The 14,119-nt window shown below is 42.2% G+C and overlaps 1 protein-coding gene across 1 annotated transcript; it reads right to left on the bottom strand.

The window, feature by feature from the left end:
• Window positions 1-695: 695 nt before the first annotated feature.
• On the bottom strand, window positions 696-9,082 carry LOC139217989 (methylmalonate-semialdehyde/malonate-semialdehyde dehydrogenase [acylating], mitochondrial-like). The gene is made up of 12 exons (XM_070849511.1): window positions 8,947-9,082; window positions 8,594-8,635; window positions 6,969-7,043; window positions 6,400-6,561; window positions 6,183-6,261; window positions 4,890-5,192; window positions 4,478-4,599; window positions 3,973-4,162; window positions 3,627-3,808; window positions 2,701-2,880; window positions 1,766-1,864; window positions 696-1,664 (listed from the first exon to the last, which is right to left on the bottom strand). The coding sequence occupies exons 1-12, from the start codon at window positions 8,983-8,985 to the stop codon at window positions 1,560-1,562; spliced, it is 1,578 nt and encodes a 525-aa protein (XP_070705612.1). The 5' UTR covers window positions 8,986-9,082; the 3' UTR covers window positions 696-1,559.
• Window positions 9,083-14,119: the final 5,037 nt, after the last annotated feature.

Below are 14,119 nucleotides of genomic sequence, written 5' to 3'. Positions count from 1 at the left end.
CACTGGAAACATGCAGAGTTTGGAGGGCAAGATGGATTCAATCAAGCATCAGGAAATCCGGGGGGGAAAACGTCAGACTGTCTGTGAGGAAGCTGAAGCTTGGACATCATTGGACCTTTAAACAGCACAACAATCCCAAACATACCTCAAAGTCCACTGAGGCTTGGCCTCAGAAAAAGTCCTGGAAGATACTACAGCGGATGTCACAGTCGTCTGACTTGAATCCCATATAAAGTCTCAGGTGGGACTTGAAGAAGGCGGTTGCAGCAAGCAAACCCAAGAATATTAGAGAGCTGGAGGCTCTTGCTCATGAGGAATTGGCTAAGATTCCTCAAGAACGCTGTCTGAACCTGGTGTCTAGATATGAATCAAGTTTGCAGCAGGTCATAACAGATAAATGGTGCTTCACTAAGTACTAAAGATGCTTTCAAGAAGGGCTTGAATAGTTTTAGCACTGCAGTAGTCATTAAAAGTGGCATATTGTGCTGAATTTGAGTTGTTCATTGAACACAGCTGAAAGTTTGTAAATTTTGCCAATGAATCTAATTTGCAAAGGGGGTTGTAACTATAACTCAAGCTCACACTCATCTACTTTTCCTACTTTATATCTGATTCTTTGCTCCAGTTTGATAGTTTTCTTTGTGTAATAAAGGGTTAGGGTTATCATTTCAACAAAAATCAATTCAAATCAAAAATTCAATTGAATCAAATTACAGTGTCTTTATTCAAACAGGCTCAAATACTCTTTTCATCTCTTAATCTTCAGCCACATGACCTAAGAGAGAAATCAAGGGGACAAAGTTTGAAATACCTCAAATGCTTTGGATGAAAAGATGTCTAGTACATACTGTAGTCTAACTCTAAGCACTGCAATTTAATCCCTTTGCTATTCATGAACACAAAAAAACACCACTCTGACATTACAGTACAAAACTGACCACCTCTATTCCGACACACAGGACACATGGTAATCCCATCACTGGACAGTATACAGCAGGATTTACATTTGGAGGACAAGAAGTGCAGCCATTACTTCAGTTTTAATGGAGTAGCAAGGAACAGGTGTGCCCTTGTTCTGATGTAGCATTTGTTCTATTTATATCTACTTTTCAGAACAAGCTGAAGAACCTCAGAGGATACTGGTGGAAGACGGTTGCTGTCAGTGCTTTAAAAGGCAGAATCCATGCTGTGGGTTTTAGGAAATGTGATACCAGAGCACATAATGAATCATGATAATGATTGACCATTGCTAAATCATAGTCCACCCAGTCAGAATAGGACAATGACGGAGAAAACGGGTATAAAAATACAATAAACCCACGAAGACACGCACAGCACCATTCATTGCATCAGCTCAGTTCATCCCCTCCACCTCCAAGTGAGGTTTAAGTTTCATTTGTGTGTATTTGTGCAACAACACTGTCTAGGATGTTCAAACAATCACCAACTAATAATCCCCAGTGTGAATAATTCTCGACATGTAACCTTTTTCCCCCCCATGGGCTTCCTCTTAAGGCATGTAAGAAGTCACTGAAGGTTACGCTGGATGTGCCGTCAGTTTAGCGTCCCATGGTTGGCATGGTAACAGCCGGGCTCGTCACAGTGGCGTCCTCAGCCTTCCACTGCGAGGTCACAGTCTTGATCTGAGTATAGAACTGGATGCCCTGGTGACAAAGAGACAAGTCAGCTGCCTGGTAGATGTGCGATTTTCATTCGGAAACAGGAGTATTTTTAGGATCTAACACACGTCAAACTGCCTTTTTACCTGCTTGCCATAGAAGTTGGTGTCTCCTCTGAATGATCCTCTGGAGCCGGTGAAGGAGAACATGGGGAGGGGGACGGGAATCGGCACATTCACGCCAATCTATAAAAATGCATACATATATACTTAAATAGGAAGTCATGTGTAACTACTGCAGGGGTACAAATCAGGGTCATTTGGTTGGTATAGCCTTCCCAAAATTTGACAGAAAGCATGTCTAAAAGCCAGATGTGACAGATCAGTGTACTGTATTTTCATCTTTGAGCATGTACTCGGTGGTGCTCTGAATTCCCATTAAGAGTAAAAGTGAGAGGAACATGGACAAAGAATTCACTTCAGATGAAGGTTGTACTTGAGAAATGTTGCTATACAAAACTGTACATCAGTAAAACCATTTCTATTATTTATAAATAAAAACTCATCAAATGTCATCATTTAACCGTCTGGAAGTTAAAAAATAGGTTCACAGGTTTTCAAACTTGGTTTAAAACAGTATACAGTTTTTGCTTACTGTAATCATTCCTCCAGTTCATACTGGCCATTAAATATTGCTTCCCATTATACCTTCAATGTAAATTTGAGTATATGCATATTGACTTAAAAACTGGGGACCTATCCTTTAATGCCACTAAAATAATTACAAGTGTGAAACTCAGGTTTAAAAGGGATTAACTGTTAAATGATTGATTGCATTATTTCTTCAAACCTTCAAGTCTTTCCAATAAATATTCCTGCTTCACCATGAATGATGTGCGTCTCCTCTCTCTGAAACAGGAAGCCTCCCACATAAAACTGTCTCACATCTCACACAGGTGACTCACCGAGGACCAAAATAACACCAAAAGGTGACCAATTTGGCTCCTGACAGTCACTCTGAAAGCACAGCCAACAGCTTTCTCTACTACATTTCCAGTGTCTTTCTATCCAGCGAGTCTCACCTGGCCCACGTCCACCTCATGTGTGTATTTGCGTGCTGTGGCTCCATTGGTGGTGAAGATGGCGGTGCCGTTGCCGTAGGGGTTATTGTTGATTAAAGAAATCGCCTCGTCAAGACTGTCGGCCTCCAGGACGACAAGCACTGGTCCGAAGATTTCCTCTTTGTAACACTTCATGTTCGGCTACAAGAAATGATGAGAATGAGTTTCCTCCAGCACTGAACATCATTTACAACTAAAACTCTACGAGGCATTAACAGTACATGTAAATGTCCCCTTCGTGGGATTAATAACGGAATATCTCATCTTATTACCAGTTTGTTCAGAGTTTATGGTGTTACATCAACACAGAAGACGGAGAAAACAATGCATTTAGTAATATTTACAGCTACTTTCTGTTTTGTATCAATGTGTATTACCATCACAATAGGAAACCTTGATGGGTGGGAGAAATGTCACTGAGTGATGAGTATTAGGTGATGCGTTTTCGAGTCTATACTGTGACAGCCAAGTGGTCTGGGTGAGAAGATCAGTCCCAAGGCCCCAAAATTCAGAGTGGTCTGACTTTTAGGCTTAAGAGTAAAAGCATTTAATCAGCTTTCTTAAACTTGACAATTACTTCCATCTCCTCAGGTTATAGAGAGAGCTGGAGAGCCGCTCTAACCTCTGCTCGGCAGAAAAAAGGAGGCTGAAATATGATATAAATTAGCAAACAGTCTTCTCAAACATACTGAATCGATTCAAGGATCTTGTGTTTATATTTTGTTTGGTATATCTGCTCGAGAAGCCCCACAGAAGTAAGTTCTTGCAATTTCGCTTTAGGGAAGGACGTGTTGTGTTCTTGGTAAAATGTTACAAATGTTGTACATTTTTCACAATCTCCCATTGGAAAAACAAATTCTAATCATTAAAAAAAAAAAAAAACTCACCTCAACACCGCTCAGGATGGTGGGTCCAACAAAGTTTCCATTTTCATACCCTTTGACTTTGACGTTTCTCCCATCCAGCAGCAGCTTGGCACCTTCATTCACCCCACTCTGGATTAGAAACTCCACCCTGGCCTTGGCTTCAGGGGAGATCAGGGGACCCACATCTGCCCCAGGCTGATCGCCTTAAGGACACGTACATGTAAAATAAATAAATAATAATAATAGATTCTATTATATCATTATGAAGGGTAGTATCCTGCTGCAACAACTTATATGAACTGCATAATTACAAATACTATTTAAATGCTTGGCAAATTTGTTGTGAACCGGTTCCTGATTAAGTTACCTGCATTTACACGCAGTGATTTGGAGCGCTCCACCAGCTCTCCAAGCCATTCACGAGATTCCCCTACAAAAATGGCAGTGGAGAGAGCCATACAGCGCTGGCCAGCTGCTCCGAAGGCAGCACCCACCAACTGGTTAATGGTGTTCTCTTTGTTGGCATCAGGCATCACCACACCATGATTCTTGGCACCCTAAAATGAAAATGTAGGACACAACTCAGTTGGGTTTCTCTCCAGTTAGACAGTAAGACTCCAAACAGAGACAGCACAGTGCTAATCACATGTTAAAAATATCAGTGATTGGCAGCTAAGCACTAGTTTTACTAACAGTTATAGAAAATGCTTTGCTCCATTTTTTTCTGTCTGAGACAATAAAGACCAGAGTTTAGTATGTGGGTTATCATGAAGTTTTCATAATCCCTACTTTAAGAGCAGTATCTTTAGTCTAAAGATGGTAAAAACAGAAAGAAAAGTAAAGTAAAATGAGCACTGCGAGTTGTGGAGTACCATGTTGGACTGCACTCTCTTTCCATTCTTGGATCCCCGCTCGTAGATGTGCTCTCCAGCCGGGTTGGAGCCCACAAAGCTGATGGCTTTGATGGCCGGATGGTCACAGATGAAGTTCACCGCTACACAAAGATAGGAACGGATATTGTAAATCCTCTCATCTTCATCCGTGCTACACCCTCAGGGCCCTCAATATAAGAACACAAAGGCCTTGGATACACAGATTCAAATCGTCTTGCCTCAAACACTTGTGAATTACTTACAGATATACGCTGCACAAAAATTTCCCCATCTACATATTGCCAGAGGGTATGTGATTGTGTTTGAATTATCCTTGGACCTTTCCCCACTGCTTATTATACACACACAGATTGTGCATTTCTAAAATTAAGATGGAGAAATAGACACTCACCTGCGTGCTGGCCGTGGATGATGTTGAGTGTACCATCTGGTGCTCCGGCATCCTGGAGCATTTTGGCCAGGAGCATGGTGCATCCAGGAACCCGTTCAGAGGGCTTCATCAGGTAGGTGTTGCCACATACCATGCCAATGGGGAACATCCACAGAGGAATCATGGCAGGGAAATTAAATGGGGCGATACCGGCACACACTCCGATGGGCAGGCGGTAGGTGTAAGTGTCCATGTCCTTGGTGATGGAAGGTAAGGTCTCCCCCAGCATGAGGGACGTAATGCTGCAGGCGTGCTCAACCACCTCTGAGGAATGAACAGGAAGAGAAAGGATGAAGTGAAGCAACACAAAAGTGAAGAGATAAATATGAGACACACAATAAACTAATGGAACTCCGTTAAGACGTAAACATAACGATGCATTATCCCACGAGTACTTGTGCCTCTTACTTAAGAATAAAAAACTGACTGTAAATTGATTTCTTTTCCCTAAAAGTAAACTGTGAAAGAACTTGTGAAAAAGTCAAGCACTATTGGTCCCAATACTGTAGGAACATCTCTAAAGCTGGCAGCACACCTGCAGATGTAGCCTGCCTTTCAGCTGATAAGTTAAAAGTTAACATGCCAGAATAGCTCGGGCATCCCAAAACTGGGACCTGTACCAAGAACATAAAATACTTTGGCAACCTCCATCTTGTAACAACCAAAATATATCTTCCTTCATTTGGAAGTATGCATGGCTGTTTTAATTTCTCAACATGGTTCTCCATGTAAGTCTGCCAAAGTGAGCGGGTGCTCCTCAATGAGGGGAACTGCATAACTATCTTTATATATCAAGAAACTAAAAGCAGAGCCTGCAAAGCGTTTCGTATAAAAACTAACTAGCTACTTGAACTTAACCATGAGGACTTAACAATATGATGCTGCAGGGAAACCGTTTCCTAAACTCTTGTTTTGTTATAATTGGACACTTTAAAAGCCTCTTGAAAAGCAGTTTAAGCCTCTATATGCCAAAGTGGCCAAAACAGAGCCCATGCCCCATTACTAATTTAAAAGTGAAAGTCACTTTCACAATGAGTGTCTAGTTACACGCAAACAATGGACACCCTGCAGCCACTTAGGTCACCCAGGCAATGGCATAAAGGGTTGCCAAAGGCACAGACTTTTCATCAGGAGATACAGATACTATAGACAACAGTTGAAACAGAGAAATTTGATCCGTGCTATATATTCACCAGCACTTTAATCAGGATATCAAAACCCAATAGCATTCTGGGAGGTCTTCACTTTACTTACGCAGTCCCCTAAATACATCTCCCTCTGCATCAGCTAGAGTTTTTCCCTGTTCCAAGGTGATCATTTTGGCCAGTTCTTTCTGAAATATCACAGAAAAACGCAGAAAATTCAAGACATCAGCGAAGAAATAAAATAACAAGATGTAAACAAAACTACTTCTTTGCTTTCTTAAAATGGAAACACAGGTGAATGATCAAACAGTGACAAATTTCCCTACAATGTTGTCCTTGATGAGCTGCTGGTAGCGCAGGAAGATCTGCTGCCTGCTGAGGATGGACGTCTCGGACCAGGACTGAAAGGCTCTGGAGCAGGAATCCACGGCTGCCAGCATCTCCTCCTGGGTAGCTTTGGGAACACGTCCCACCACCTCATTAGTGGCCTGAGGAGCAGGAGACAGTCCATACAGACAGGTTGACTGAGAGCAGTGGAAGTCATTTGTTGATATTACTGCATGCATGTCAATTCATTAATATTAATGACTGAATGTTTGTTTTCTATCCTTAACTTGTTTGATATTAAGTGATGGAAGTAGATTGCTGCTCTTGTATGCTATAAGCATCCATCACATCCTGGCTAGAGGCTTATACTTGACAAGCTAAACTACACGGCTGGCTGTGTGGGCTGAGCTCTGATTTCTCTCGCTTTACAGAAGACGCTACAAGAAATTAGCAAATTAAGACTGAATTATTATCTCCTCTCCAATGTTCACAAGTTACCAGTACAAAGTTGCACTGGTTATTTGCAGCCTCTTTGCAGGGTGGATATAGTTCATCCAAGGATACTTACAGGGTTGTGAATGTCAAGCCATTCGGAGGTGGTGGACTCAATGAACTTGCCATCAATGAACAGCTTGGTGGTGGGCTATAGGATCACAGAAGCATATGGTTAAATCCCTTCCTGCCTGGTTACATAATCACCAAGTTTATTAAGGACATCCGCGCATCATTTCCACATACAGTATACAGCGACTTTCTAAAGCATTAACTTAAGAACCTTCACTTTAACGGCCTCCACTTTCTGTACATGGAGTTGAATTAATGGTTCATTTTGACAATTTAAAAGAAGAGTCTTCCTGATCAGACATGTATAAGCAGGGTCTTGATGGTTCAGAGAGTCTGGCATGTTACATTAGCCATCTCCCCGTAAAACATACTAAATCTGAGCAGGTTTTGAGTATATGATGTGAACACACTGGAATAGTGATAACACTATCAAAATGGTAGATTTTTGAATGTGTTCTTGGTGTATGATTTTGTCCCATGCAATGAACAGAGGAAATGTAAAAGCTAAAAGCAGGGATTAATTCTTAATTCTTTGCTCTCTTCATGTTTGAGCAGTGTTTTTCCTAAGCTGTAGTTTGACTGAAGTCTGATGGCATACATGTTGTAATATTTCTTGTAAAACAGTATAATGATTTCTTGAACACTAACTGCAAACAGTGATGTTTTGGGGGAGTTTTCCATGCAGTCTTGAACAGGCAGAACATCCTCCATCCTACAATGAGTACTGGGAACTTCTAGAGCTTTAAAAATGTCTTTTAAAAAATCCCTTTTTGGATTCATACCCCAGCACAAGCCTTACATAAAGGACATAATTGAAGTTTCTTTGACTCAATGTCATAATTTTTTCATAATTTTGCTCTGACATTCTGAAAACTATGAAACCTTACAGTATAAGGCTTTCACACGTCTTACAAAATCACTTCCTGTCAAATAAAATAGCCAGAATCTTATGTAGAGACTGATCATTCAGCCAGGCCAATACAATCAATGTTACTGCAGATACATCAATGTCCCCTGATACGTTACACAGCTGCTAACAAGATAATGTAGCAAGAATAAGAAATACCAAGATATGTTTGGGATTATTTGTAAATCAATCTCTTCATGGCATTGTTGGTCAACCAGGAAACACTGAAAGGGTAATTTTTCAAAATAATGTTAAAATGTCCCACTTGGTGCATAGCTTGTCAAACTGCTTTAACATTTAAAATTTAAGGGACTGTTACCAAGACTGTTTATGTGAAACAACGAATACCACCCAATTATATTATACTATATTGTATGTGTTAAACTTTGACAAATTAATGTTAGAATCATAAATACAGTATCATTCATGCTATTGTCTTTAGGATTATTTTAGGATAACAGGATGTACCTCAACTCCATTTCACACATTAATGTTAATTGTGATATTTCAATAAAACTTTGCAAACATTTTCAAAATCACGGTGTGGCTTTGACATCACGAGTGTCCAATGATGAAAATATTCATCTATTTTGAGTGACCTGAACAATGTGGTAAATTTCTGGCACTCAGACTGACTAATAGAAAAAGCCTGCGCTGAACACTTGACATTCATTCATTCATTCACTGCTGAGTTACGAAACCTGGTGAGTGGAGGCTCTTACCACTGAGGAGGAGGAGTAACAGCGACCCAGCTGGAGGGGGACCTGCAAGAAATAAAACACCAGAGCATTTAGTCAACTTCATGTCACACTAACCTCATTGTTCAAGGTCTAATTAATAAAAGTCAGGTCTGAGAGCTCCATGGCTTCTCTGCCCTGTTCACATGATGCAAATACAACCCTACTCACCCAACTTAAATTACACATAAATATTAAACGCCTGCAGAGAAGGAGTGTGCAACGTGTTAGGCAACGAGTTTGTTAGCTAGCAGCTCAGGCTGTTAGCTAGTTTGAGTTGCATAAGCGTCTAACTAACCCGACTGCTCTGTAAAAGATAAAGCACGAATTTGTGTCACCTTCTTGCTCAAAATGGAGCGGAGGAGAACTGCTGCCATTGTGGAAAGTCAGGTTTATGTTTTCCTCCTCTGAAGCCCTTCGGCCGACCCAGAAGGTACCGGAGTTCAAAGAGAAGTTCAGCTAGCAGAAATGTTGCAGAGGGCAGAGCGGCGGGATACAAAGCTGCGCTTTTATACGATCTACAAATCATTTATAGGTGTTAGTTTAATGTTAGCAGCAGCGCAGATGATTTGTAGATCTGTGAAAGCTGCGCGTCGCGGCATTCGCTGTTTCCGTTCCATGTGGGCGGGGCAACCCGGATTTAAGAGCCAATCAAAGCGCGCAATTTACCAACCGCCCTAAATTACAGGAAGCTGATTGGCTGTTTTTGTAAACACAGCCTGGAGTCGCCTCTGTTGCTCGATTGAGCCTTTTTAAAAAAACTTCTTAAAGGAACTTTGGTGTCAAAAATAATGCCCACTCGCCTTAAAACGTCCGACACTTCCCGAAGAAACCCACTTTCTTATGACTTAACACATAAAATGTGCTCGTACGTGTGAAGGAAGCGCTCATCAACACCTAGTGACAGGTAACAGTTTCCATGGCAACATGCTTAGAGGCAACATGGAGTTCCTACAGTGGGGTTGTCATGATGTTGCAAGATGGATTGAGTCTTTAGGATTTCCACAATATAAAGTAGGTTAACATTCACCAGACCAAACAGTGATAAACAGGCGGTCACAAGAGATGTTCCTGTCAGCCTCCGAGATAATATTTCACTTTTCAAAGCTCTCATCTCATTATTCATTCCTGTCGCAGGCTTGCTTCACGGACAATCTCATCACTGGAAGAAAGCTCATTTATGTAAATTGTCAGTACTTGCCAAGGCTCGGAGTCACAGATTTTAAAGACATGCAGGTATTAAGAAGAGAGAAATTAGTTTTTGATTTTTCAAGAGATGTCTCATGATCACGGAGGCTTGTTTACATATCAAAGATGGAGGCTTCCACAATATTCAAGGAAGTTCCAAAAGGCTGGGTAGCACTGAGATAATGATGCCACTGTTAAAACTACTGTTATGCATATAACCTACTTTTATCATCTGCTGCTGGTTGCCCTGATTGATTCAGATTTTGATAAGTGATCATTTAATTAGACTCTAGTAGAAATACTATTATTTGCCTCCCCAATTGTACTCCAAACGCCTCTCCAGTAAGTGGACTGTAAACACCAGTAAACTTGTATGTAGTCTGTGCCAACTCAGTTGCACATCCGATTTGGCACTTGCACAGTCTTTCTTTGAACAGTGTGACATCCAATTAAAGTTGTGCGCTGTAACAGAGCATCACTGCCAGCAGACACCTCAGATCAGCTGTATCACATATGTGCTGTTTACAGTTAAAGCGTCTGCTTTTCTTATCTCTCCCTCAGGTCAGAACTAAATTGGCTGAAAGCGTCAGTATGTATTCGGCTTTGCTTTACTGCAGAGGCATCAAACCTCGTATCTTGAGACAGACAGACTCAGTGATGAATTGTCTGTGCTCTATTTAGTTAAGATTTATATTGGTTTAGCCTATAAGTCCTTTGATGCATTTGTGTTTTGGAGTGTAAGTCAGTAACATTTCTTCAAATGATGCCACAATCTTAGCGAGATCTCCTTGAAACAGTAGATACCCCCAGTGGGACCACCGTATTAGATAAAGGTTAGGTAGTGTAAACATTATACTTTATCAAAGGACTCAACCCTGCTGTGTGCCCTGCAGGTCATCTCTGCTCGTGTGCGTGAGCTGCTTGGCATCACAGAGACCCTGTGGAGTCGCAGCATCGCTGACCCTCCACGTGACGGCATGGGCCTGTTCCTGGAGAGAAAGAGCAGGACAGGTGAGCGGGCGGACAGCCTCACCTACCAGCAGTTCCTGGATGCCATGATTCAGTGAGAGACAGAGAGAGAGAGAGAGAGAGAGAGAGAGAGAGAGAGAGACCGACATGAATCACAAGAGTAAAGGAACACAGCAAAAAAAACAAGACATGTCAGTGTCATTTCATATCACCAACTGTCAGCTTGTGATGACTGCGATGAGACACTCACGGTGCAGGTCACATGCAGGCCTTGACATTAACACTTCCCACCAGTAAAATGCTTGCATGTGGCAAAAACAGAAAAACATTATTATTCTCATAACATAGTTCTTGTAGTAGGTTTCTGTGCAGGTAACCAACGTGTTCAGTCTGAAAACACTTCTGAAATGAAATTTTTTTATACATGAATATCAGTGACTTTTTGCACACACATACAGTCTGATAACAGTCTAAATAGCTCTTGCCATTCCAGCTCTGGATAAATATGTTTGAACCACACAGGCAATCCCTATTGATCTCAAGTGGATGCGCTGTAACTGGATGGAGCTATTGATCTGGAGCAGAAACCCTCAGGGTAATTCTGTGGATGACAAGGAACACCTATTTCAAAGTGCCAGGAGGCTTTGGGAGTGGTATAGGTCATTGTTCTTGGGAATAAAAAAACACTGAGTCTGCTAGAAGACTTATGCGTCGCTACTGTAACAGACTTATGAACATATAGGCTACCTTGCCAACTTGCACAAAAGGCCATAGGATCATTGCATCAGATAGTGATGGGTTAGATGCCAAGCAGACCCACAGGGAGCCAAGGCTTTCAGTTTCAGCCAACTCAACACTTTCTTGCCAATAATCTATGTAATACATGCAGGGATATTCAGCTATAGGCTGCTATATTTGGCTTTACCAGACCAGATGTACAATGCACCAAAGGTTTCATCTAAAGGAAATGTTTAGGTCCACTCATTACCTGACTCATTTTTCTACCTGGTATGTCTAAATCTAATAAACACGTCTGGGGAGGGAAAAAAAAAAAAGAGTATTATAGGCCTCCTTCATTTTCGTGCAGTAGAGTTCAACCTACATGAATAAATTATGATGCCTGCCTGTGAGATAGGCTGGGAGGCACTGCATCTGTCTATGCACACAAATGGTCTCTGTGCAGCTCGGAGCGCACTGATTACCATTCCGTGCACAGCACCTCTGGTCAGAAATGGAGCCGGGTCGGTGGTTGACAGTAGTCAGGGGACAGGAGGAGAGGGAGGGTGGGGGGCATGGTATGGCAGCAACCTTTCAGTCAATCTGGATTAACTCGCACTGAGCCCTGCGTCGCCAGCAGAGCCCCGTGAAAGCGATAGGAACATCTGGCTGGATTCAGCACAGCACCAGTCACTCACAGCGCTGTAGATATTAAAGCAGCCTGTCGCTACAAAGGCGTTTTCTCTTCTGGAGGTGCACGCAGGCGGATGCGCAGTAGAGGCGATCCCGCACAGCTGCAGCCTCCGAGCCACACCGGGACCCTTCACGTCGCGTTTTCCAGTGTTTTTCACCCAAGGGGGTACGATGGGGGATATTTCTCCGGCGTGAGCGGATCGCAGAGGAGTCGTCCTTTATCTGCTGGACATGGATTTCTTGAAGGACATCGCTGGTTTCGCAGGCCGTCACATGATATAGGAGCCAAGACGCGTGTTTCGGGACACCTGAATTATCTCCAAGAGGCTCCGTCGGTCCCATTTTAGACGAGCCACTCTGAGAATGCCCTCAGCCCTCCTGGGAGGAAATAAACTGAAACGCATCCTCCTTTGACTTGGCTTCATGTTTCATCTGCAAGGTAAATTCAATATTTTATAGGCTGGGATCGGTGTGAATTGTAGCCTCTGAACTCTTGTGGGGGACTGGCTTGCAAAGAGGCGCAATATAGTCTAGAAGTACTTCTCTCAGGACCCATCTGAAAGGGCTCAGATTCTCCCCTGTGACAGGGGTTGTGGCTGTAACCCACCAGCCCAGGACCTGTACCGCAAGGTCAAAAAAAATCCCCTCAATTGACAAGAATCGCCGTCAGGTAGTGATTTTTTTTTTTCTTAGTCTCCTCTTGGCTGCATTCTGTGCTGTTTTTTCTCCCTACAGGTGAAACTGAGAATCATGCCTAGTGTGGCCATTATCCAGCTCACTGCTGGATATGTGCAGGATAAGATTGTTTTCAGACGTGAGATATTTCTCTGTTTTATTGTGTATCTTTTGACACCACAGAGGATCAAGTGATAGGCTTTCTGCAGCTCTGTGCTGTGGTTAAACCCTATCTGATATGCAAATTAGACATCAGTCATTGAGGTGTGATAAAGTCTAAATTAGTAACAATACTGTTAATAGGACAACTGTGTTTGATGGGAGAACATGTTGCCAGGTGACTGATGAGGGCAGGTGCAAGGGATTTTTTTATAAAGGATGAGGTTGCCCTATGTCGAGTGTTAGTTATCACATATCTTATTATTCATGAGTGCCTGAGGCACCATTGTAACTGCTACACCAGTGAAATCAGGCCCACGCCTCATTTTGCTGCTTCTATTTGCTCTTACTGCTATGTCAATGCACTCAGTGATGTAGCCTGTACGCTGCTACCTTTCACTGATGGCACAGACGTGATATGTGCTTCCTGAGCACCGAGGCTGTTCTGCAGACCAGCTCTTCATTCGCTGACCCAAATTTTTACCCACCACAAAACAAGCTTTTGTTTGTTTGTTTTTTGTCGAAGAAGGGCTTTCATTTACAATAAGGTTACTTGACAGTCACAAACTTGCACACACACACACACACACACCTGGTCCACATATTGTATAAATGTGCTTGTGTGCTGTATGAGAATTATTATTTTGTTTTCACGACACAAGAAGGAGAGAGGATTATGCATTATTTAGTCATTTTGTTGCTGTGTGAGGTGGAAAAAACAAGATCCTGAGGGTCTTTTAAAGAGCGAAAATGTGATCATGGATTTCATTTTGGCTGTCCTCATTCCCCCACATTTAGACGGTAACATGAAAAAAACCCCATGAAACAGAGCATAGTAGTTTCACAAAGAAAGGCAAGAATTTTGCTTTTTCTTACACTTCCCATACCAGAATCTGCACATGGGAATTGGCAGATTTGAAAGTCTACAGACCTGCGGGCCCGCACTGTGGAGAATATTCACTTGAGGAGGCCATATTGATATTCAGAGGTGGTGTTCATGGATTCTGCATTCTTCTTTCTGGGAGAAAATCCCTGGTCATAAGCCCCCTCACATCATGGCCAGAATTAAGATCCTAAGTGAGTAAGTGAGTGAGTAAAACTTGGCCCTTT

Source organism: Pempheris klunzingeri, chromosome 18 (assembly GCF_042242105.1).
Source record: "Pempheris klunzingeri isolate RE-2024b chromosome 18, fPemKlu1.hap1, whole genome shotgun sequence".
Lineage (NCBI taxonomy): Eukaryota > Metazoa > Chordata > Actinopteri > Acropomatiformes > Pempheridae > Pempheris > Pempheris klunzingeri.
Note: the sequence above shows the minus strand (reverse complement) of the source record. Positions and strands in the feature narration are given on the sequence as shown.